This window comes from Carettochelys insculpta, chromosome 1, assembly GCF_033958435.1.
Source record: "Carettochelys insculpta isolate YL-2023 chromosome 1, ASM3395843v1, whole genome shotgun sequence".
Taxonomy (NCBI): domain Eukaryota; kingdom Metazoa; phylum Chordata; order Testudines; family Carettochelyidae; genus Carettochelys; species Carettochelys insculpta.
In genome coordinates this window covers 18,400,074-18,426,271 of record NC_134137.1, presented here as the reverse complement: position 1 = coordinate 18,426,271, position 26,198 = coordinate 18,400,074, and the positions used below count along the sequence as shown (strand labels likewise).

Genomic DNA, 26,198 nt, shown 5'->3' with positions numbered 1-26,198 from the left:
TGGGCCTATTTGTAATGGGTAGATGTGTTTACACTCCTAATAGCAAAGATAGAAAGACATTTCTCAGGCTCTCATACAAACATGACCCAACAGCCACAGACTTCCTGGTCCTGATTTGAAATTCACAGTCTTCCTGTTATGCAATTCCTGTGCAACCGGAGAGCAGCAGCTAAAGCAGAGCACTCTGGGGCATGGCAGGTTACACACGTGGCGCCTCTGAAGGCTAAGTTGGATTTTAAGATGTGGCGCTTCCACACTGGCCTTTACTTGAACTTTCAATTCAAACTCGATGCTACACCCAGCAGGTATCGACATTATATCATATCAATATTAGTGCTCCCTAAATCAAGCTAATGGTATTTACAGTGAAGACAGTCACATGGTAATATTGAGCTAACAGCCTTAAATGCGAATTATTCTCGTAGTTTAGACATATCCTAAGTGTATAAAATAAAATTGCAAAAAAATGAGAGACTGGGTGATTTAGGGTATGGAGGGGGTTTTTTTGGCCAGTCATAGTCATTACTATATGATAGTTCAAACAACTGAAATCTAAAGCTTCAAAAAATGCTATCAGAACATCATTTTTCTAAATCTTACACTTAAAACAACGTAACGTTCTACAGTAGGTAGGACAATGATTTAAATTCCAGTGATTTACACTAAAAATAGGAAACTTTGATTTAAGAAATAAATTTGCATTTGTATTTTAATTATTTTCCTTTAAAAAGGTTTATTCTCATGGGTTGATAACCATTAAAACATGTTGATTTTCCACCAAATAAATACCTTTAGCTTAAATTTGGTCTTTCCCTTTTGCTGACCAGGAGGATACACCATAATGGTACATTTATTTGAGCACTCGGATATCAACAGTTATTCAAATCCTTATTTTTCAAATGTTAAAAAAAAAAAAAAAATGGTGAATTGATGCACTTATTTATTAGGCAGTAATTTTTACCTGGCGTTTGTGTCAAGCTGCAGTTGGATGGAATTTCAAATTCAAATAAAACTGTATACAAGCATAATTTTTAAATTGTTTCTTAAATAAAATACCTTAAATGATCTGGATACATAAGAAAACAGTTTACCAAAACACGTTTGGCATTTAGGTCTGATTTATTAAGCCAAGGAAGCATTAACTGTATTTAGTGACTTGATGGGCTTTTTCTGGTTACCGTAAGCCAAATACTGCAAAGATATGTAGATGCCTTTCTAAGGTGATTTCAGAAAAATATCAGCAGCTATTTCTGCACCTTCAGGTGAAAATCTGACCTCATATCCTTCCAGTATTTAGAATTAGTTGATCTCATTATCTCCCCATGGCTTTTATTCTTAGACGAGCTTTCCTCCTTTTTCATCTCCAAATCAGTTTCTCAATTTTGAATGAATTAGTCAAAATGAAGAAAATATTCTCTCTGCACCTGTTAATTATTTCTGGTTTCAGTTTAGTTAAGGCAAAAGCACAGCTAGAAAATGTAAACTGATACTCTACACTCTACTACAAAAGCTGAAAACAACAGATAATTCAGGATATGACATTGACATTTATAAAGCTGAGTTGACCTCAAAAGTTGATCTCTCTGATTCTGTATGTACTTAAAAAAAAGCTGCATAAAAATCTGAGGAATGCTCAGTGATTCACCTTATTTTTATTTAAATTTCACTAGCTTATAACACATTTAACACAGATTATCAATTTCAAATCTAATTTTAGATATATACATTTTTCTCTAAAAGTAAATCTAAACTTATTTCTAATTATTTAAAGGCATCAATTTCTATACACCCCAATAATAGGAATAGTAAACTAAATATTAAATAGTACTATGCAAGCCTGTGCAAATAAGTTACAACAGAATTCCTGGGTGAGGTTATTTGGGCTGTGTCTACATTACCACCTTCCTTCAGGAATAAGAGGACTTCGAAGTTGCCCCAGCACTTCCAAGTATCGGTAGATGCGCTGTGGCTAGACGCATGCCAGTACTTCGAAGTTTAAAACTTCAGAGTTGCTGCGGTGGGGGGAGGGGATTTGCTTAATGAAGTGCTGCCTATGCACGGCAGCACTTCATTAGTAAACTCCCAACACCCTAATTACCATCCTTTCTTCAAAGGAAGGTGGTAGTGTAAACAAGCCCTTGAATAGTTTAAAAGTTCAACTTCTGCACAGAAAACAGGAAAAAATACATTATTTTTAAATTTATATCTTTTTGGTAACATCCATACAGCAAATCCTTAGCCAGGATCTGGCCCTTTATCTTAAGGCATGTACCATTAGCTACTTTAGGGTGCTTGAATGACTGTAGGAAAACGATATTCACAGAAATTTTCCTGCTCATCTGAGAAGGGGAAAAAGGATTTCTCTTTCCTCCCATTCCCACAAATGATAAATGACCACACTGTTGGCTAGATGTATATTTTGGGAAAGAGGTAGAAGGAAACTTTCCTCCCACGCACTAGGTGTTACCACATCAGAGGCAAAACTGGATGGACAAATGATCCACTACGTCATGGTAATTTGTTGGTTTTATTTTCCAGACTTTGAGCTGCTGTAATCCCCAATACCAAAATATCTGAAGAGTATTTTTCAGTCAATGAATTTGGCCTCAACATACCTTTATGAGGAAGAAAAGCATTAGTTCCTCTTTACTGATAAGTACATTAAGGAACGAAGATGCTAAAGCGACTTATCCAAAGTCACAGCAAGTTTTAGCAGAGCTGGGTCTGGAACCCAGATATAGAGTCCTTTACTTTAACCACACGATTACCCCATTCCTTTCTGTTTTGTTGATCAAAGTTACTAGAATCACTTACTTTTGACGTAAACAGTACTTCCACTTGGCAAGACGACTACATTGGAGGCTGGACTGGCAGGTCTGGGGGACTTCACTGTTGCTACACTGCCACTTGGAACAGGGGTAGATGTTGGGGTTGAAGTGGTACTTGTGTAGGAATAGCAAACCACCACTAAAGAGGAGAAAAGACACCTTCCACATAACTAAAGAATTCCATTATCCTAACACTATCCTGACAGCTTTAAAGAGAAATTAATGTCTATTGCTTATTGGCTCACTATCCACATGTTTGCTTCTGCAGTCCTGCAGGAAGAACTGCTAAATTATCTGCTTTCAAAGCAGATTTTAAAACATTTTAATCAGATCTTCCAAACATCATGGGTGCTATTTTGTTCTCTACTGACTGTATGTTTTATATTACAGTTTATCTGGTACATGTTCCGGATTTTAATTAAAACTTTGTTTTGATATACTTAGGTCTCTAGTATAGATCAGGGATATACATATAAAATGGTTACTGGACTGCGTTCAGTGGCATGTCAATCCCAGAATCAATCTGAAACCACATTTTAAATTAAGACATATTAATGTCTTTTAAAATGGTTCTCCTTTTTTAACTGTTGTAACATTGATGTTTACAATTAGTAGTAAGAGAAAACAGGTAGTATAACATTTTGCAAATCTATCAGAAAAAAATTACTTGAGTAGTGTTAGGTTTTCTGTAACTGTGTAAATATATTGCAACCAAACTCCTAAACACAGTAAAATAAAACTCTGCAGGCTAGATGTCATTTGTAGGGGATGTGAGGGGGGAATTTTTGATCTGTCAATTCAGTACATTTGATCTGGAGTGAAAAAGAAGAATGGATATCCATGTCATTTTTACAAAGTCACCTTCCTGTATATCCCTGTGCCTTAAAGAGACCTGTGATAACCTTTTAAAAATTATTTCATGTTTTGTAATTAAATTTGTGCAACTGCCACATTTTACATCTTTGAACACTTAGAATGTATGCAACTTACATTTTTTGCCTTCTCCTTGGCACAGACAGTAAACCAGTCAAGTTCCTTTGTGCTTTCAGTCAATGTCATAGTCTACATTCTAATGCACTAGCATAATATTACATTTAATTGCAAAATAGGCTTCAAAGCCAATGAGATTTTATTTAAAATATTTCTATTAATATTTGTAGGAAAGTTAAGGAACAGATAGTTTTTTGCTTGTGTTTTTGTTTTTTAAAATAAAGCCTTTGCTCTTTAGAGCTTTGGACGTCCCTTCAAAATGTGAAATTATTCCTCTCACATCTTCACCATTTGCAGTAAGATACTAGGATTCCCTCACCTTCTTTGTTCCCAGTTTCTGCAGGAACTGGAAGAGATGCATTGTGCTGAATGGCTGCATTGGCAACAGCATTAGCTGTTACAGTAAAGGCTGTTTGGGGAACCAGACGTGGCATCAGCGGCACAAGTCGACGACCTTCTATAGACCACTCTGAAGAGCTGTTTGGTCCAGACATACTAAACAGAAATGCACATTATGTGAAAGTGTTCTCTTATCCAGCACATTGACTAAACACGCTTTTTCAACAGAGAACAGCTACCAGATGACAAGATTTATCTTCAAGTGACAGGCTAGAATATGTACAGGACATCACAACTAAAAAAGCAGTCTTACAAATTAGTGCATATTATATTCCTTGAACTAACTAAAAATACCAGAAGCATTATAATTTAATGAAACCACCATAAAACTAGGTGTGCTATAGAAACTACTGTTTCTAAGGCAGATATTCTACTTAATTAAAAACATTCTAAGCCCCATCACAACAGCCCAAATAAGACTGCAACATAAATGACCCAGCCCACGCATTTGTCTTAACAGAGGCCACCCCACTTGGTCTTACTTATTAGTATTAGGTTTAAAAGATGACGCACTGCCCAATGGAAAGACTATTTGCTACTTTATAGAGGTCACGTGCTGCATGACTACTAGCTTACTTATGTGCGATAGTTGTTAGCCGTTCATCATTTACAGCTCTCCGAACTTCAGCACGATGGCGCTCAGTTGAAATGCTGTCAAAAAAAGAAAGCAGCCAATGTATTTTAGATACGCAGAGAAAATTTATCTGCTCCTTCTAGCTAAAATGAAAATGTTACAAATAGCTCCATTCTGGTGGAGGAAGAGATCTTATTTACATTTCAGAGATTGCCACTTGCTTTGCTTCCCCGTAACAATGAAAATAAAGCGTTTTGTTATTCACAAGGTAAAAGAAATAATTCTGACCTAAAGATTAGAAAGGATTTCACCAGTTACTAGAGAGTACATTAGTGGCTGCGTGGCCAGACTTCCAATTCTGGGTTGCAATCTTGGAAAGATGGAAGTGAGAAAAAAATTCATTTGCATGATAAGCAAATTTGACCAGGAATGATGAAAAAAATTCATATGGAATTCTCACTATATTGAGTATGAAGTCAATTTTCTGATTTATACACTCACCACAGATGTCATAAACAGTATGAGGTTTACCTAAGCACTTTGGAGAGTTCTCCAAGAAGGTCTTTCTTTTCCTTGGTAAGGTCCCCCTGTGCACGCAAGGCACTGATAACTCCAGCATATGCTTCCAGTTCTAAGAAAAGACAGAATTATAATTAACTCTTCACAATTAACAGCTAAAAGGAAAAACAAAATTGTTTTAAATACAGTGGATTTTCTTTTTAAAAAGCGTTTTGTTACTCCTTCAAAAATTCAGTGTTCTCCATGAGGCCGATGATGTAGAACGATTTCAGTAAGTTACTCTCCTGTGTACAGTTGTTATTCACAACATATCTTCTTGTGATTTCACAGCATATTGTCTAGACTGCAAGATATAAGACTGATCAGCTGCCACAAAAGCTCAGCTTTGAAAGCCATAAGCACAACAGAACTCCTGACACCAGAAGGAGTTCCACACACAGTCACTATTTTTAAAAAGTACTGTGAGTTTTTCAGGAGTAAATAAAATATGTATAAGATCTTTAATAATTAGCTTTAAATAAAAATGCCATAATTACTTCCATGAAAAGAAAAACTGATTTTCTTTCTAACACCACTTTTTAAATGAGGTGATGACAGATTTTTAGCCTATCATATAAATTTTATAATCAATGTATCTTGCCTAATTTCCATAACTGTTTAAAGCAGAAAAGAATGCTAACAACCTGAAGCAACAAGAAGCACTCAGCTCTCTAATGTGCAGTACATCAAAGAAAATAAACTGATTTAACAATGGAAAAGTATTCTTTACCTTATAGAAGCTTACCAAAAGCTCTGAAGAACAGAACATGGAAACACAACTCAGTCAAAATATATAAGCCTAACATCATGAGGCACATCTTTCATAACTGGTGTTGCATCATTAAATTCAAAATATTATGAAAGCTTATCATTCATATTAAAAAATCCTGGTTTTACCTCATGAATTCTTACATCTGCTACTTTAATATGAACTGATCTGGAACTTGCCATATAAACTGTCGGTCCAATTTATAAATGCCTATTGTTCTAGTTACTGAAAATTTCACAAAGAAGTGTGACTGACTTATTTTAAATAAGCAATCCAAATCCTTTGATTTTTTAAAAAGCACCTACATCATTGCCTGTCTTTCCACATGACATATAGCTATACTGATCTACAAAAATAAAATCCTAGTTAACATGAAATATAAGTACTAATAGAGGCAAAAGCAACAAAAAAGACTGACAAGAGCATAAACAAGCTCAGATAATAGCTGTCAAACAAGCCACCACTCCCAATCCAGGTTACTGGGCAGGTAACTGCGTACATATTTAAGGCTTAGATGATGAAGCGTTTTATATAACAATTCAATGGCTGATTCTTAAATCAATATTTGTTAAGGTACCTGCAGTAATATGAGAGATATTTCTGTGCTTAGATCTGTGAAGTTATTTAACTGACATCACTGGGTAAAGATTGACTTTATTTTGTTTTTTTATAAAAAGCCACTATACTAAGACCTTGAAATGTATGTTTTACATCTTGGCAGACAGTGAAGCTCACAGGACAGATGGAACTATCTTCTTCACTCCTATCCCTAAGTAATGCAAATTGTAACTGATGCAGTCTCTGTTCAGCATACAGGAAATCCCAGTTAAATGGACATATTTAAGGCTGCCAATGCATCCTGGACTTCATGCTTCTTTACCTAAATTCTTTAGAACAGAGTTAGATGTCACACTAAGATATGATTTAATTAGTGGCACATTTTTCTAAAGTCTGCTATTGTATTTAATTTAATTTACAGTATCTGAGGCTTGTTCTACCAATGACCTGTTTTGTGACCTTGCTACAGGGAAAGTCACTTCACCTCTCTCTGCCTCCAATTCCCCTTCCTTATCTATCTTCTCTATTTGGAAAAAGTTCTTTCAGATAGCATAAGTCATAGCATAAGTCTCTGTGTCTGCCTGTATGCTAGATTGCAAACTCACATAGGGCCTCTGGGTATGACAATAGTACAAGCAATAAATTTTTAAATAAAAATAATGGTTGAGATTCTATACTTAAACATGTTGCCTCTTTAAAAAATAACTCCCCCCCCAAGATAATTAAGCAAGATGAGAGAAAATAGTGTTAACCCATTTCTCTCAGGTAATAGCTTTATCATGATCATCTGAGGACCACAAGCACTGTACAAACACCAACCTTCATGCCTCTGCACAAAATAATACAGTATTGCATTTTTTTTTTTTTCAAATAGATGGGTTAAAAAAAGACCAGAGAAGTTAGGTGATTTGCTCAAGGTCACAAAGACAGAAGCCAAGTCTCAAATATGGAATCCCTTGACTTTTCGACTTTGTTCAAGCACTAAACTTTGTTACTTGAATGAAAGTCTGAAAAGAAAACTCAAGATTTTTCTTCGTTCAATAATAAAGTATTGCCTTATTAAATATGCATGTTATGGAGGAAGCACCCAGAAACACTCTTACAATTACAAATTTTCATTTGGGCAAAGCATCCAGAGCTCTCTTGGCTACAGCAATTCAGTAAGATCCTATTGCTATGACCATTAAATCAATGGAGGAGATTGTTTTCACATCTCCCAGCCAGTTCCTGTCTTCCTGTAATTGAAGACTGGAAACGACATTGTATTGTGGAAATTTATTTTATTAAGTATCTGCATTTCAGTAGGTTTGCAGATGAAATTCAAGGCACTGTGACAACTAAACGTGTAGTATGGAAAGACATGTTTTACTTTCATGTTTGCTCTACATCCTACCTGCATTTTTGGATTTATCACGCGGAGATAGTAACTGGTAAGTCTGCATTCACTTTTGATTTAAAAGTATCCTATTACACATTAATGTGACTGAAAACAATCTGCAGTGTAGGTAAGTAAGGAAAAAGACTGACTACTGTATCCAATGGAAGTTTCCTTCAGCCAAAAAGATGCTGTAAAATTAGATTTACAGCCAGCTCTATTCTTTGAATCCATAATGAGCATCCCCAACTATCAAAGACCTGTGAAAACACTGACACTTATTCACCACTTTCTCTATATTGTAAGTTGACAGCAAACATATCAAAGCATTTAATGAAGACACTGAACATCGATACACAAAGGACAGAATTATAATTCAAAATTACCCAGACAAACTGGAGAAATGGTCTAAAGAAAACAGGATTAAATTCAGTAAGAGCAAATTAAACACATTCCATTTGGGAAGGATCAGTTTTACACATACGAAACTGGAAAAGGTAAGGAGAACTGCACAAAGGTATCTAGGTGTCACAGTGCACCACAAGCTAAATATGAGTCAACTGTGCAATACTGTTGCAAACAAAAAACCCATCATTTTGGGATGTATTAACATTGTTGCAAAAACAACACCAGAAGTAATTCTTCCACTGTACTCTGTGCAAATTAAGCATCAACTGGAACACTATGCACAGTTCTGAGCATGTCTCAGGGAAGATGGAGAAGTTGGAGAAGGTCCAAAGTCCAAGAAAAATGATCAAAGGTCTAGAATACATGACCTATGAGAGAAGACTGAAAGAATTGGGGTTGTTTGGTTTGGAAAAGAAAAGACAGAGGACGCATAACAGCTTTCAAGTACATAAAAGGATGTTTTGAGGAGGGAGAAAAATTATTCTCCTTAACCTCTGGTGATAGGACAAGAAGCAATAGACTTAAATTGCAGTAAGGGTGGGTTAGTTTGGACATTAGGAAAAACATCCTGTCAGGGAGTTTAAGCACCGGAATAAATTGCCTGGAGTGGTTGTGGAATCTCCATCACTGGAGATTTTTAAGAGCAGGTTAGACACACATTTCCCAGGAATGATCTAGGTAGTGCTTGGTACTGCCGTAAGTGCAGAGGGCTGGACTTGATGGCCCCTCAAGGACCCTTCCTGTTCTAGCAATCTATGAAGGACCCAACAGCCAGTGGGGCAGACATACGAAGTTGCTTCTTACTGTACCCAGTTTGCGAAGAATCCTCTTGCATTCATCCCTGCTGAGATCCAGAAGAGTTGGCCACACAACAGGCATTCTCTCCCTCTCTTTGTGCTCCCACAGAGCTCAGCCTGCCTGAAAAAATATAAATACTTTAAATTCAAATCCATGCTCTACATCTGGCAACCTGGTGATGCTCTGAGGAGGTTTTGCACTAATCAAGATCATTTTCATTTCCATGAGCCATCTTCTACCTGAACTCCTGCAAAAGGCTTCACATTTCATTATAATGGAATTCTGCCACTAGCATGGTCAACACCAGTGTTTCCCAGATGGGGTTCTGTTATAATTATGAGGGTTAGCCAGCAGCCTGGGAGTAAAAGGGTTAACATTTTTAGCCAGGTGAGGTTGGCCTATAGGAATGTAGGTAAAAATTAAATTTTAGCTTTGAATTTTTTCTCTTTTCCCTTTGTTTTTTTTTTCTTTTGTTTCTGTGCTGCCTCAGGGAAGGGCATGTCTCTCCCTGGTTTCCTTATTATTACTTGGGTGGTGGCAGAGAATTTTATCCCCAAAAGCTAAGGTTTTTAGAATTTTTGGGGGGAAGTTTATACCAAAACCTGGTACATAAGGTTTTGGAGGTACTTTTGCTGGCCCTCACTTCTGCATTTATCTTGCTAGAATGGGAAAGAAGCCATGACAGGTTCTGTGAAGTGAAAGTAAGGGTTCCATGAGAAAATTCTGTTACAATAGCTGACAGGGCAGCGGGAGGGACCCAGACATTTAACCAACTGAATTTAGTTCCATTATTTCAGCAGCAGCAGGGCAGGGAGCCCCTCACGCATCATGCTACCTGAGCAGCCACTCGCCTTAGTGGGACACCTCCACCAGCTTTCTTTCCACTGGGTGCATATAGCCACCCAGTGCAGGCTCCCCAGCCAACACCATGGATGGATTAGTCCCAGGGGTTGGTTTGGGGCTGAGGTGGGTTAAGTCTGTGGACAGGAGGTGGGTTTGAGGGATGGGGGGTAAAGCTTGGTGATAAGGGGCAGATCTGGGGGCTGAGGTGGGTAAAGCCTGGAGATGTGGGGTTGGTTTGGGGACTGAGGGGCATGAAGCCTGGAAATGGAGTTTTGCAAAACTCTTTCAAGTTTAAAAGGGTTCTGTGGTCAAATAAAATTGGGAAACACTGGTCTATACTTTGAAGTTACACTGGAATAGCTGAATCAGTCAGAGGTGTGAATAAACCACTTCGCTAAACACTGTACCAATGCCAACGTAATACCAACCATGCTGATGTCAAAGTGCTTCCACTAAGGTATCTAATGTTCAGGGTAGTAATGTTCCTACACTGACAGAAAAACATTGTCAGTCAGTGCAGACTGCATTTACTCTGTGGGGCTATGACAGCATGAAGTAGCTATGTTAGTATGGTCTCTGTAGTATAGACACACCTGAGGATTTACCCTAGCCTGTAATCTGCCTATATCTTTCTCAGAACTTCTGCCATGCCACGCTCTCTCTTACATACAGAGCTGTCCCCTCTCTCTCCTTATACACAAAGCACATAGGATGTGTTTGTTCTAGCTACAATGACTATACAACCCAAGCAACTGCCCTAGCATTCATCTGTTATGTTTCAGACCAGAAAATATTTACTTATTCAGGCACACTATAGGCACCGTATCTAACATGGCCAGCCATTTATTGACAGTGATAAAAACCACACATCAGAATGATTTTGTTCACTCTCTAAAAAAATTACTAGCCAGAGGCAGACAGATTAATAGACTTGTGCAAGACAGTGACACCACTTGTTCCACACGCGGGCCGTTAGACTGAATCACCACAGAGCAATGAGAAGTGTTGTGTTTAGCAAACAAAGCATTCATAGCATCATACAGCACTATATAAACATTGAACGGGTATCCCAGAGCACCACAGGAAGCTCTGACAGCAGAACCAGAATACGCCTACCCACTACCAAATTCATTGTGCCTATTATCAATGTCTTGTAACAGAAAGGGCTTTGTGAGCTCACATCCCAAACAAGACATGATGGGCCAGGAAAACATGGGGCCTTTGTTACACCCACCACACCCCACCCCAAGGTAGAAGTGAAAAACCTCCGCTGACCTCCCTATACTGGGGGAAGGGCCAGGAAAAGGCTTCTCCTACCCCCAGTCTGATAGAGCTGCTCCCTCTTTCCTCAGCCCATGAGGAGGGCAGCCTGAGAGGGGAAGAGCAGCTCCCTGAGGAGAAGTGCAGCACACAGCTCCCTCAGGCAGGGTGGGGGGATATGTGCTTTCGTCCCCTCTTATCTCAGCCAGGCTGGGGGTGGCTCTTTGTGTGGGGCGTACTGCTGCTCTCTCCTCCCTCAGCGGAAGCTGTTGTGTGTGGCATAGGGGACAGCTCCCACTGCCCTCCGCTGGGGGAGAAGTAGGGGAGGGCACAGCTCCCTCCTCCCTCCGGCTGGGCAAGAACGCTGTGAGTGAGTGAGTGCGGAGTAGGGGGAGGGGAGGGGAGTCACAAGTCCCTCCGCCCTCGGTCTGGGCAGGGGCGCTGTGTATGTGTGGGGGAAGTCTTTACATAATCCTCCCCTCGGCCCGGGCAGGGGCGCTGTGTGTGTGGGGAGGAAGTCCTCACATAATCCTCCCCTCGGTCCGGGCAGGGGCGCTGTGTGTGTGGGGAGGAAGTCCTCACATAATCCTCCCCTCGGTCTGGGCAGGGGCGCTGTGCGTGTGTGCACGGGGGGGGGGGGGGGGGGAGGAGGAGTCACAGGTCCCTCCTCCCTCGGTCCGGGCAGGGGCGCTCTGCGTGCGTGTGTGGGGCACAGCTCCTTCCTCCTCCTTCAGCTGAGGGAGAGGTGCTGGGGGGGTGGGCAAGCTCCCTCCTAGGTCTGGGGAGAGGAGGAGGGAGACACAGCGCCTCCCTCGGCCGGGGAAGGGGTGCTCGGGTGGGGGGCGCGCAGCTCCTCCCTCGGCCGGGGAAGGGGTGCTCGGGGGGGTGGGGGGCGCGCAGCTCCCTCTTCTGTCGCTCGGGGGAGGGGCGTTGTGAGGAGGAGGGCAGAGCTCCGTCTTCCCTAAGCCGGGGCGTCGTGTGTAGGGCGGGACGCGGCTCCCCGCTCCCTGAGCCAGGCGGAAGCCTACCGCTCCGGCGAGGTAGCTCCGTGCTGGCTCATCCCAGGCAGAGGACGCTCCGCCTGCCGGACAACGGGAAGCGGGAGCAGTCCGCTCCTGCGCCGCTCACTGACGTGGATACGGCGCTAGGCAAGCCCACGCAGGGGGAGTCCCGGTCCCGGTCCCGCCCAGGCTCCCGCGTAAGGACCCACCTGCCCGGCCGTTCTAGGAACATCTAAAAGCTCCTCAGCGGCAAAGCCCGGGCAGCTTCGGGTTTGTTTAGCAGCGGCGGCGGCAGGCAGCAATCCAGCCAACCAAGATGGCGGTAAAACATCAGCTCGCATGCGCGAGCGCGTGGGGCACTCTGGGAAATGTAGTTCTTCCCTTCAGACGTCACGACGTACAGCCGGCTGGTGCGCGAGAGAAGGAGCGGTTCAGAGCATCAAGCGAACCCGCTTCCAACGTAGTTGTGGGTGGGCGTCGCTCGGGGTTCTCCTGGGAGTTGTAGTCATTTGGTGCGACATAGAATGGTGAGCTAAAGAGGACAGACTTGGTCCCGCGGTGCAACGTACTCCAGAGCTAGGCAAACACCTGTGCATGATGGGGAGGAGAGACTGTGTGCTTGGCCCCGGTGGCTGTTTGGGGCGGGCGTGGCCTGGCAGTGTGCTGGGACTGGCTTTACCAAGTCTCTAATAGTAGAGTAGCTAACAACACCCCCTCCCCATTCCTCTCCCCAAGCCCTGCCCTTCTCTTTCACTTTCCCCAGGCTGGGACGTGGGGGGAGCTCCGGCCGGGAAGATTGGCTGTACGGTGGGGTTAAGGGGGTTTCATTTGCAGGAGACAGCTGCCCAGTGCTCTTCTCAGGACTTTATGAGGCCCTACACAATACTATTCAACTGTGGCCCCAATGCCCGAGGGCAGCGCCGGGAGAGGGTTATGATTGCTTAGAGGTGTGTTTTTATAATCGTCAGCAATGCACTAATGAAATAGTCTTAAAGCAAATATTAACTAAGCTACTGTTGTTGTAAATTGAGAACCGCAACATCTACCTGTGGTTTGCAAATGCCTGTTACATGCTCTTTTCACACGTTCAATGCTCTGTTAATAGCTCTGGCATACTTTTTCAGTTTTCAGCTCACTAGCTCCTCTCCAGAGGAAACGACGTCACAGAACAGGGGTAGGAAAAAGTAAGTGGATGGACATTAAGACCCAGTGGTGTCTCAAATTTTCAGGTGCTTTATGCTACTATATATTCTGCATATAACTGAGGATTACGCAGAGGCTTTTCACCCTAGTGCACTCTCTTTTCACTTTTTCTTTAACCAGTTTTCAAATACGCCCTTGGGGCAGATTCCAAACTCGTCTCCTTGGCTATTTCTTTTCCTCAAAACAGCATTCTATGCCGCTGTACCATAGCTGCAGCAGGTGCAAATGCCAAGAGTTAACTACACATATTTTAAGAATAACTGTTTCTTGGTTTTGTAACTTCTATGGGCTGACCACCTGGAGAAGCAGCTACAGGGTCACTTGACATACTTCACAGTATTGCAAGGAAAGATTTTCAGCTGGTAAGGCCAAAAGATGTGCATTGTTTATAGAAAAATATGTTGCAGACCCACCGAAAAAATAAGTAGAAAAGAAAAAGTCTGCAGAAAGCGTGACTGTAACTGAGTTGTGCTTGCATTTTACAGCAAGAAAATAAATAAGGCTGATTTCATATTTGGCTTTCAGAATGTAAGAAACAATTGGAAATTTTTCAAGGTAAAGACAAAGTGAGAATGTGCTTTGTTTTGTTTTTTCAATTTCTAGTTCAGTCCGTAGTTATTTTCTCAGGTAGCACAGGTGCTTGGATCTTCCCTACAGAGGCCATTATTTCATAGTATATCAAAAGATAGATATGAGTAAACAGTGTAATGCTGTTGCAAAAATTATTATGGGATGTATTAGCAGAAGTGTTATGAGTAAGACAAAGAAGTAATTCTTCCACTATGGTGATTAGCCCTCAACTGGATTATTGTGTCCATTTTGGGTGCAACATTTCAGGAAAGATGTGCACAAAATGGAGAAGAGGAAGGAAAAGTATTAAAGGTTTAGAAAACGTGATCTAAAGGGAAGATTGAAAAATATGTTTGTTTAGTCTGGAGAAGACTAAGGGGAGGGAACATGATAACAGTGTTCAAATGCACAAAAGCTTGTAACAAGGAGGAGGAAACATTGTTTTCTTCAACCTCTGAGGACAGAACAAAAGCAAGGGCCTTAAATTGTAGCAAAGGTGATTTAGGTTGAACTTTAGGAAAAAAAAATTCCCAATTATTGGGGTAGGTAAGCACTGGAGTAAATTTCCGAGGGATGTTGTGGAATCTACACCATTGGAGATACTGAAGAGCAGGTTAGACTAACTCCCTCAGAGACAGTCTAGATCAGAAGTAGGTAAACTTTTTGTCCTGAGTGCCAGATCAGGTACAGAGTTTGTGTGGAGGTCTGGTTACAGAAGGCTGTCCGAAGCTGTGGCTCCCCAAACAACCAGGTGTGGCCCAGTCCCTGTCACCACCCTGACTGCCCCTCTGTGACTCTCTGTCTCCTATCCAATCCCTTTGACTGCTTGGCCCTTGACTACTCTCCTGGGACCCTTGCCCCATCCAACCTTTCTAACTCCCCATGCCCTGACTACACTACCCAGAGCACTGCAGCCACTCTACCCGTCCGGTGTTGGAGCCATATTGCTTGGAGTATCAGGGCTGGCAGCGTGGCAACCAACATATGCAGGAAGTGGGGGAGCTGAGATTGCAAGGAATGTGAAGGGACTTGGGCTAGCCTCCCTGGGTGGCTAGATCACCAGCTGCCTCTGCTCACCATGCTACCTGGGAGTTTGCTGGCTCCTTGCATCACAGCTGTCCTGACCCCACTCCCCTGACAGAGTTGGGGGGGGGGCAGCCAAAAGGGTCTGACAGGCTGGATGTGGCTAGTGGGCCATAGTTTGCCCCCTTTGGCTTAGATAATACTTTGTCCTGCCTTGTGTGCAGGGAACTGTAATAGAGAGTTTTTCATGATTCTTACAGCCCTATGATTATTGATTACCATTTCCTAACTTGCTATTTCACATTGTTCTCTGAAAATTTATGAACTTCTTGGATTCTTAACATATCTATCTATCTAGATAGGTATGTTGGACAACAACAAGGTCTAACAAAAGACTTTGACTTTCTGTTTCATGTTAAGGATCTCTTTTCAAGAGCCAAAGCAAGAAGAGCCACTTCTGCACATTATCTGAAAGAAGAATTTGTCAGCACAAATTCAGTTAGATTCAGCAAAGATAGTGCAAGAAAGAATAAACTGCACTTCCTTTTGCCAACACTACCTTTTGCTGGCAAACTCTGGGCCAGATACTGCCAACCCTCATTTGTGATGTCAGTAGAACAATTTGGAAAAAATGGGCAAAACTTCCTTTGCAATATCTGGTGGAAGACAACCTTTTTGTAGTTCATTGAATGCTGGTGGGGTTTTTCCATGATACTTTTTTAAAAAAAATGCATTTGGCATTTTCTCCCCAAAATTTGTTTTATAAAATGAGAGATACTGAAATATGATCGCTCTGAAGCTGCTGCTGCTACCTTCTGCTGATGATGTAAGATAATACATAAAAATATGCAGTTACAAAAAAAGGATAAAATCATGTGGTGCATTATAGGAGTGCTGTGTATATAACACAGGAAGTAATTCTCCCACTCTGCTGAGCACTAGTGAGGCCTCCACTGGAGCTACATCCAGTTCTGGGCCCCATACTTCACGAAAGATTTAAACCAACTGAAGAGAGTCCAGATGACAGCAACAGAAAATAACAAAGGAAAGGCTATAAAATCTTGTTTAATGTTTAATCTTAAGAAAAAGAGACTAAAGAGAAGACCTGTTAAGTCTTACAAATATGTTAAGCGCCACTATAAAGAAGATGGTGATCAATTGTTCTCTATGGCCATGGACAGCAGAACAAGAAGTAATGGATGTAGTCTGCACATGGAAGATCTTGGTTAGATATTATGAAAAAAATTCTAACTATAAGGGTTAAGATCTGGAAGAGACATCCGAGAGAGGCTGTGGAATACCTATCACTGCACGTTTTTAAGTACAGGCTGGAGAAACGTTTGTCAGGGATGCTCTCGGTTGAGTTGGTCCTATCTCATGGCAGAGGCAAGACTTGATGACCTCTTAAGGTCTCTTCCAGCTCTAACTTTATGAGTTTATCTGTGCAACAGGACTGGAAGTTTAACTCTCACACATTTATATATGTTGCTTTTGCTTTCATGGTGTCACCAGAATAACAGGCAACCAACAGTCATCATGATCTGTTGATTTTTGTCTGCCACCATACATTTCAGCACATTTCAAAACGGCTACAGTTCTGGACGCAAAGTCCTTTACACGTTATGTTGCTCCCCTTTTTCTCCTAGCACACTGATGACAATTTCTCCCTGTATGTGTTGGGAGATAGATAATGCTTAGCAATAAAGCCACTAAAAGCTTTATGATTTCGTTTCCTCTTGCAAATACTCTTTCCATTTTAGTAGCAGCAATCCTGCATAATTTATTGTACTTAAACAGTATAATTTAAAAAGGTTAGATTTCACTGAAAGATAAGGTCAGTCAGATCATTCCCCATAAAATGCATTTAAAGCAGCATTTCCCAAACTAATTTGGCCATGGAACACTTCTGGGTTTGGCATACATTGAAAGAACACACACATGCTGGTCGGGGGTGACGGATGCAGGCTTTCATACTGAAAAATTGCAACATGTAATGCTCAAAAGTTGATTTCAGGGAGTTGGGGGGGCTTTATGTTTTTTATATTGCAAAGGACAAAAAATAATGAGAAAGTCATCTGAATGAACAACTATAATGTCCTGCTGATAGGAATACAGTTAGCGACTGTATAATTAAGTATAAAAACTAAAAACAAATGTAAAACAAAACATAATATAACAGCCAAAAGAAGGATGGTTCATGTTGTTCTTTTGTATAAAAATAGAAAGGACAACATTGTTCAGAAAAAGTAATGTCCTTCCTTAAAGCTTAAAAAAACACTTTTTATGAAAAAGTATAGACAACAGATTAAGTATGAAAAAAATTTTAAATTTTGTGTTTTTATAAATTTATTTTTACAGAAAACTACAGAAAAAATAAAAATAAACATTTGATAGGTTTTTTTTTAGTGAGAAGAGTCTTTTTGCATCTTTTGATCAAAAATCTGCTTAATATTAGCAACGATGCTAGAGAGTTGGGTCCTTGTATCATACATGTGATTTCTTTGCACACAATGCATGCCAAAACAATCCAGATCGACTCTGATTGTTTTGGCATGAGTCATACAATAACAACTATACTATTATGAATGTGTTATTAATATTAATATACCCTCAATCTAAATACTAGTTAAATACTTTAGTATTTTTGATACAAGTATAATTTCATATTTAATATTTTAGAAGGAAAAATATCGCTAGCATCAAAAATTTTTCATGGAATGCCTATTCACATTGTGCAGAACACCACTGTTCCACGGAACACAGTTTGGGAAACACTGATTTAAAGTATTATCTTGCAACCATTATTCAGTGGAAGAGAGACCCGGAAAGCAAAATAATGCTGACCTTAAACATGTTACAAAACTCAAAATTGTACCATAATTAAGAACTGCACACATACCATTTCATTAACAAGAGGTATTTAAAAGGATAAAGAGATAGTATTATACATACAGCAACAAGACTGAAATGGTCCCTGCTAAACATAAATGGAATGTGAACACATCTGGAAAAGCATTTTTGAACAACACTATACTTTGAGTAAGTCTCAAAATGTTAATTGTTAAAATACAAGAACAATTGTACTAGAGGTACTTAGAGGGTTTATAAACTTTCTTTCCTCATTTAGTATACAGCATGCATATACGATAAAACCTCATTACTGGAAACCAATTTCTTTAATGGGCTCTGTACATCCTGAACGCTCCATCTGTTCAAGAAATTCACATCTGAAAGCCATCACAGTAATACATAGGAGAACAATTTGGCCCAGGCCTGTTACAAAAGATATTTTCATATTTTTTTCCAAGCGGGGTGAAATGAAATGTTTCTGATCACCTTGACAGGTTTTGAAAACAATCAAGACTTTAAAAATTGATCTACCTTTCCACTGAATAGAAGGAGATGCATTGAAAACAACTACATCTTGATGAGCTTCTCAGTCCTGAATATATGTGTATATTTAACTTCATGCATGATGAGAGCCTTAGTCCTCATTTAAGGTCCTCCTGCATTATTAAAATTATTAGGAGCTTTGCCTTGACTTGAATGGTGGTAGGACCAGAGCCTTATCGTACGTCTACATTGCATGTCTTTGGTGTGGTGTGTACTTGGGTAGTGCCAGAGCACAGGTTTAAGTAGCAGTATCCAAGATGAGGTGTAGTTTAGTACCGAGATGCCTGATAGGTGTGGACATAGATGCAAGCCTATATCCTACTCATCCAAGCCATACCTTCCATTATATAGTGTTGTTTTTAACTGTGACTTGTCCTGCTGTCTGCCACCTGATGTAGCCGTTCTCTGCTTCAGCAAAAGGTTCCATCACCTGCGAGACAGCAGGACGCTCCATGGCTTTAGCAGCTGAGAAAGGCTTTGCCAGCCTCCTGCTGCTGCACTTCTTCCCTGCTACAGAGAAAGTCTGAGGCTATCGCAAAATCAGTAGTCTGTCTAGCCAGTATCCTGTCTTCCAGCCAGGCCCACCCATGGAGTGGTGGGGAGAGCCCTGGGAGTCAGCATTTCAAAGGGGTCTGGAGCAGTGACAGCTGGAGCTCCAGTCCCCTTTGAAATGCCACTGCACATATCTGTGAGGGAACAGGGGGCAGGGAGTAAGGCACCATGCTCTGGGCAGCACTGACAGTTGACTGCTTTTGGCCTTCCCTTTCCAGGGGTGCAGAGTTGCCCCCCTCTCCCACCTTGCCCTGGGGCCCATGACAGCTGCTGATGTAACCCAGGCGCCTAGTAGGGAACTATCTCTTTAAGAGACCCCTGTGCAGGGAGGTAAGGGTTGCTGTTGCTGGGCAGATTTACCAGTCCACCCAGAAGTTTCTGGAGTTCGCGCCAATAGTTTGGGGCAGATTTCAAAAGAAAGCAGGCAGGGTAGAAGCTTGTCTAAGGCCTGTGTGAGGTGGGAAAATGAGCCAAAGTAGGGATCAGACTGTTCTTCACTCTGCAGCCTGTTGTTAACCCTCTGACAGGGATCATGGGCAATGCTACTTGGGAGCAAGGGGAACCTGGAAGGGAAAATACCTTTTTCGTGTTGATTGTCTGAATGTTGTTTTGATTTTAGTCAAACTGTTTTAGTTATTTTTCTCGGTATGATTCTTCAGCTTCTCTGTAAATATAGCAATGGGGAAAGAATCCCTTCTACTTTTAGTCTGCTTTATTTTTTTGTAATAGGGTTTATTTACGCCTGTTCACTCATATTTTGTTAGTCTTTAAAGTGCTACTTCAATGCTTTTTTGTTTTGATGTTCACTCATGTAAGTTAACTGACTCTTAGGCTGTGTCTACACAGGCACAAATCTTCAAAATGGCCATATTTCGAAGATTACTAATGAGGCACTGAACTGAATAGTCAGCGCCTCATTAGCATTAGGACGCTTCCGGCCACGGCGCTTCAAAAGCGCATGGCTCGGCGCAGCTACACAGGCTCCTTTTTTAAGGACCCTGCACCTTTCGAAATCCCCTTATTCCAATCAGTGATCAGAATAAGGGGATTTTGAAAGGTGTGGGGTCCTTTCAAAAAGGACCCCCGTGTAGTTGCGCCGAGCCACGCGCTTTCGAAAGCAGCACTTTCGAAGCACCGTGGCCAGAAGTGTCCTAATGCTAATGAGACACTGAATATTCAATTCAGCGCCTCATTAGTAATCTTCAAAATGGCCATTAGCATGGCTATTTCGAAGATTTGTGCCCGTGTCGACACACCCTTATAGTCAGTGAGCTGGCTGCCTAGCAGCAATCCACAGCAGAGGAAGAGGCTGCCTGGACGTCTGCTGAGGATGCCCTACAAGCAAGTGGAGAGATGGTTCAGACTCAGCATATGGTGCAGATTTGATGATCAGAGGTACAAACTGAGGCTTTGGTGAACTAAATATAAGCTTTTGGGATCTCTGTCTTTTTTTACTGAATTTGTGTGGACTGAACTATTCAATTTTACTTTTAGGTTGTTTTTTTTTTTTTCAATTATGTTGACTGTAACTATGGACACTATCTCTACATTATAAAATAGCTGTGTTCTGTTGTAAGAATTAGATTGTTTCTTCATAAGATTTTATAAAGTTATTTTGTTAAATTCATTTCTTTAGATTCTTCTGGAACTTCAATATAGGGAGGCTGACACTGGGCAGTCCTTGCTGAAATTCCTTACAGATGGAACTCTGGGTCTCCAGTACTGTATGGCTGTGGGTTTGTTTGTTTTTTTTAAAGGCCCTAGAGAAGGGCAGTGAAGTCTAGTCCACCCATGGTTACCCTGACACCACTGCTTCCAACAGTAGATGGTGCCAAATACTTCTGAGGAAGGAAAAGAATAAAGAAATTTTGAGTAATCCATTCTTCCTGTAATCCAGTCCCAGTATCTGTCATTTGAAGGTTTTGGTACACCAAGAGCATAGGTTGTGTCCCTGATCATTTTAGCTAATAATAGATATGAACTTATCTAATTCTTTTTATTTATACTTCTGTCCTTCGCAGTGTTCCCAGGCAACAAGTTCGACAGGTTGACTGTGCATTGTGTGAAGTACTTCCTCATGATTGTTTTTAAACTGCTGTCTGTTAATTTCCTCAGGTGACCCTAATACCACCTGTGTTTTGTGAAAGGGTAAATAACACATCCCTATTAACTTTCTCCAGACTATTCATGATTCTATAAACCTCTATTATGTCCCCCATAAATTGTCACTTTTCTCAATCGTGTAGTCCATCTTTTTAGTCTCACCTCATATGGAAATTATTCCATACCCCTAATCATGTTCACTGCCTTTTTCTGACTCAGAGGCCAGAACTGTGCACTGTAAAAGAGCTACATAGTACAGCTCATGTCTGTAGAGCCCATGACAGCTAATGTTCCCACAGTGCCCTGGAAAGCAATGCGGAGTCCTGCCCAGGAAGTCCTGTGGAGAGACATCACCACAGGAAGTCTCAGTCATGAGAGCCAGAGTGACAGTGCCCTACAGCCGTCTTGATTGGCCAAGCGCCCTATTGAAGCTTGGAGAGCTTCCTCAGGAAGTTGTCTGGGTAACCATTCAGACTTTAGGTCTGTGGCTTGGTGCTAGATGAGAACTCGCCTCATGATTTCTAGTCCCTGTTTCCAACCAGACTTTTGCCTCCTGTATTCAGACTGATGCTGATTCTTGCTTATTGAACCCAGCTCTAAGAGATTTCTCTGATCAGTGTTTACCAAATACCACCTCTAACATGTGGACTGCAGCCCATTTGTAGCTGTTAGGCCACTTTTGATTGGATTAAATGTGTCAAAGAAACAGAAGAGATTAAGATGAATAGAAAATGGGTGAATAGTATTATGTACAGCATACAGTGCTGCTGGCAGAAATGAACACGATACACCAGTTGAGACCTAATCAGCATAGAGTAGATCAGAGATTACTTTTCATGTCCTTCTTATAAACACTCCTGTTAATACATCCCCAAAAGAGGTTTATGGTGGATTTTTTGCAAAAATGTTGTACTGTTGACTCACATTTAGCTAATGATTGACTATTACCTGTAGATCTCTCTCTGCAGTAGACCTTCCTAGCCAGTCATTTCCCATTTTATGTGTGCAACTGATTGTTCCTTCCTAAGTGGAGTACTTTGAATTTGTCTTTACTGAATTTCATGCTATTCACTTCACACCATTTCTTCAGTTTGTCCAGATCACTTTGAATTTTAATCATATCCTGCAAAGCACTTGCATCCCTTCCTAACTTGGTATCACCTTCAGATTTTGTAGATCTACTCTGTCATTATCCAAATTCTTTAAGATATTGAAAACAACTGAACTCATAATTCATCCCAATCGAAACATCACTTGCTGTGCCCTTCCAGCTTGACTCTGAACCACTGATAACTATTCTCTGGGAATAGTTTTCAAACCGTTTATGTACCAACCTTATAATGGCTTCATCTATGTATTTCCCTACTTTATGAGACTTTATTTTGTGAGTGTATCAAAAGCCTTACCAAAGCCATCTACTGCTTCCCTCTGTGACATGCTGGCACCCCCATATTCACCACTGTCACGTAATTTTGTGTTGTGTACAAAGAATGACTTGTGAGGAATCATTTTACACATCTTGTTCTGTAAAATATTAATACTCTGTTGGATCGTATGTGCTATCATTGTAGCTGATGTTATGAAGTTTGGCTATACATGCACTGCTGAAATGCACACAGAAAAGAGGGCTGCAGAAAGGGATGTAAGGGTTTTAGTGGACCACAAACTAAATATGAGTTAACAGTGGGACTCTGGATATGTCTATACTTGGCAATAAAGTCAAATTTATTAAAGTCAATGTTTTAATGCTCTATTTTATAAAGCTGAATATCCACCCTTGTCCACAAAGTTGACTTAGTGTGTCCCCATCAAATTGCCTAAGTTTGACTGGGGCAGCAGTATATTGTGGCCATCTATCCCACAGTTTCTGCAGCCCCATTGCATTTTGGGTTTCTGTGCCAGTGTCTTGTGGGGAAAAAAAGTGGTTATGGGTATCTGATGTCATCATCCCAGAGTGCATTTCCCTCACTTCCTGCTTCCCACTGAATAAAAATGGCCAAGGGAATTTTTGTGCTGCTTTTCTCTGCTGGACTGCAGTCTGCTGTCATCCACCTCTTCCTCATACACCACCTCAGACTCTGCTTCATCCTCCTTGCCAGAGGTCTGCTGAGCACCATTTATTGAGGAGTCCAGACATTTTGGGGAGAAGGTGGCTGGGTCTCTCCCCAGAATAAGATCCAGGTGCTCATAAAAGTGCATACTTGGAAAGATGACCTAGACTAACCATTGGCTTCTTTGGTCTTTTGGTACACCAGTCTGAGCTCCTTGATTTTCACACAGCCCTGCTGAGCATCCCTCGTGAACCCTTTCTGAAGCATACCTCACTGACCTTCTCCAGAGCCGGTGTGAAGCCAAGAGTCCTCATTGTGTGCCAGGCCCCAAGTGGCACCAGGAGGGGTACATGGCCTCTCCCCCTTAGCTATAATGGAACAGGAGCAGGGGAAGGACTAACATCAGGCCTGAGAGGTATGTTGACCAGGAGTCAGGAATTTGGCTTGCATGGTTTGTGCCTGCCTTTCCTCACTGTGAACCTAGTCACCTAACTCAGATTATGTGGGTTAAAGTTTTCCTCCTATGACTTTCTAACTGCCTAAAAATTCACTGCAGGACACTAAGTATTGAAGCACTTAAGTCCTTTTAAAACAAAAAGCAGTCAAGTAGCACTTTAAAGACTAGCAAAATAGTTTATTAGGTGAGCTTTTGTGGGACAGACCCACTTCTTCAGACCATAGCCAGACCAGAACAGACTCAATATTTAAGACACAGAGAACGAAAAACAGTAAGCAAGGAGGACAAATCAGAAAAAGATAATCAAGGTGAGCAAATCAGAGAGTGGGGTGGGGGAAGGTCAAGAATTAGATTGAGCCAAGTATGCAGACGAGCCCCTCTAGTGACTCAAAGTTCCCATCACAATTTAAACCATGTGTTAATGTGCCGAATTTGAATATAGAAGCCAGCTCGGCTGCTTCCCTTTCCAGAACATTGCAATAATTCTTCTTCAGTAACTCACATACCTTTAGGTCATTGACAGAATGCCCCATTCCATTAAAATGCTGACTAACTGGTTCATGGATCTGGAGTGTTTTGATGTCTGTTTTGTGCCCATTGACCCTTTGTCTAAGGGAGTTAGAAGTCTGTCCAATATACAAAGCATCTGTGCATTGTTGGCACATGGTGGCATATATCATGTTAGTAGAGGAGCATGAGAAAGTGCCTGTGATTCTGTGAGTAACCTGGTTAGGTCCAGTGATGGTATTTCCAGAGAAGATATGTGGACAAAGCTGGCAGGGGGCTTTGTTGCAGGGAAAGGTTCCAGGACTGGTGTTCCTGGGGTATAGACTGTGGCTGTTCGTGAGGATCCTCATGAGGTTGGGAGGTTGTCTGTAGGAGAGAACAGGCATGTCACCCAGGGCCTTCTGAAGTGTGGCACCCTGATTAAGGATAGGTTGTAGGTCTTTAGTAATTCGTTGCAGTGGTCTGAGTTGGGGGCTGTAGGTGATGACCAGTGGTGTTCTGTTCTTGGCTTTTTTGGGCCGATCTTGGAGTAGCTGGTCTCTGGGTATTCGTCTGGCCCTGTCGATTTGTTTTCTTACTTCTCCTGGTGGGTAATTCAGGTTTATGAATATTTGGTAAAGTTCTTGTAGTTTTTGGTTTCTGTCAGTTGGATCAGAGCAAATGCGATTGTACCTAAGAGCTTGACTGTAAACAATGGATCTAGTCACTTGTGCAGGATGGAAACTAGAAGGGTGTAGATAAGTATAGCGATCAGTAGGTTTGCGGTACAGTGTGGTACAGATCAGGCCATCCTTGATGAGTACTGTAGTGTCCAGGAAACTTTTTCATTCTCTGTGCCTTAAATATTGAGTCTGTTCTGGTCTGCTTATGGTCTGAAGAAGTGGGTCTGTCCCATGAAAGTTCACCTAATTAACTATTTTGCTAGTCTTTAAAGTGCTACTTGACTGCTTTTTGTTTTAATAGTGTATAGACTAGCACTGCTTCCTCTCTGTTACTTAAGTCCTTTTAGATCTAGCCCTTTGAAAATTCCATATAAACCTGTTTTCCCACATCCCTGCCCTCTGAAAAATTCTTTCCGAATGACATCCTTTGTTGGAGGTATCTTACTTTTCAGCAAAAATATATCTACTCAAGTTGAGTTAACTGAAAATGAAGAGCCATTTTTTACTCTAGGTCTAGTAAATAAAAATTCTAGGACTTCATAAGATTAAAGCTTTAGGATAGCTGCTCCTCACTAAAACTTAAAAATATTTCCTGGGCTGTGGCTGAGCTGAGCTTTGTAGCTCAAAACATGAAATAGGAAACAAGGGTGGCTTCTGCTCACAAGTCTGGGCCTCTGTCTGCTTTTGCCTGTGTTGAGTTTTAGAATGACAGTCATGCACTGTCGACGAAGACTGGCACAAGAAGTATTATAACAGCTGGAAACATATCATTAAAACTGTCTTGTGCGGGTAATATGAATTTGGCTGTACACAAGATTTCTGGCTACTTCGTGCCATCAGTGCAGTGTGAATTGGCTGGAGCAGAGACAAAGCTATGAAGGTATGGCCTCTGACATTTAAGCCAATTTGTAAAACTAATATTAAGTTGTAAATAAATAATTGCTGACAAAATATGCCCACAATATATTTTCATTACAAGGTGGATTTACAATACAACTTTGAGACTATGAAATAAAATAAATGTCTATCAATGTTATGACAGAGGTGCAAATTTTAGTTCCACATATGCATAAGCCTTCTTTTTGGTATTGTACCAGGGTGGAAGTATAGAATGACCTAAATTCAGAGATTAAAAGGTTTAATTAATATTGTCACTTAACACAGTATAATACTAAAACTTACATTACTATATTAAATGACATTTGTAAGAATTTTAGAAATCCACAAGTCCTGAGTAGAGAGATATTTTGCAGTTCAAGGGAATGGTAATTATCTTTAATAGCCTGAGATTCTATTAGCTGAGGGTGATCTCTCTC

The 26,198-nt window shown here is 41.1% G+C and overlaps 1 protein-coding gene across 7 annotated transcripts in view; it reads right to left on the bottom strand.

Annotated features, from left to right (window-relative positions):
• The window catches only part of EMSY (EMSY transcriptional repressor, BRCA2 interacting), a 98,684-nt gene that overhangs the window by 71,269 nt on the left and 1,217 nt on the right, over positions 1-26,198 (bottom strand). For 3 of the 7 annotated variants that reach the window (XM_074981913.1, XM_074982204.1, XM_074982328.1), the window contains exons 1-6: positions 12,571-12,781; positions 9,269-9,377; positions 5,323-5,422; positions 4,794-4,868; positions 4,138-4,313; positions 2,815-2,967 (exon numbers count right to left, since the gene is read on the bottom strand). In XM_074981913.1, coding sequence (XP_074838014.1) covers positions 2,815-2,967; positions 4,138-4,313; positions 4,794-4,868; positions 5,323-5,422; positions 9,269-9,338 — 574 coding nt within the window. In that variant the 5' untranslated portion in view covers positions 9,339-9,377; positions 12,571-12,781. Of the gene's footprint in view, positions 1-2,814; positions 2,968-4,137; positions 4,314-4,793; positions 4,869-5,322; positions 5,423-9,268; positions 9,378-12,570; positions 12,782-26,198 lie in introns of those variants that run through there. The other 4 variants (XM_074982134.1, XM_074982250.1, XM_074982073.1 and 1 more) reach the window with 3 other exon arrangements.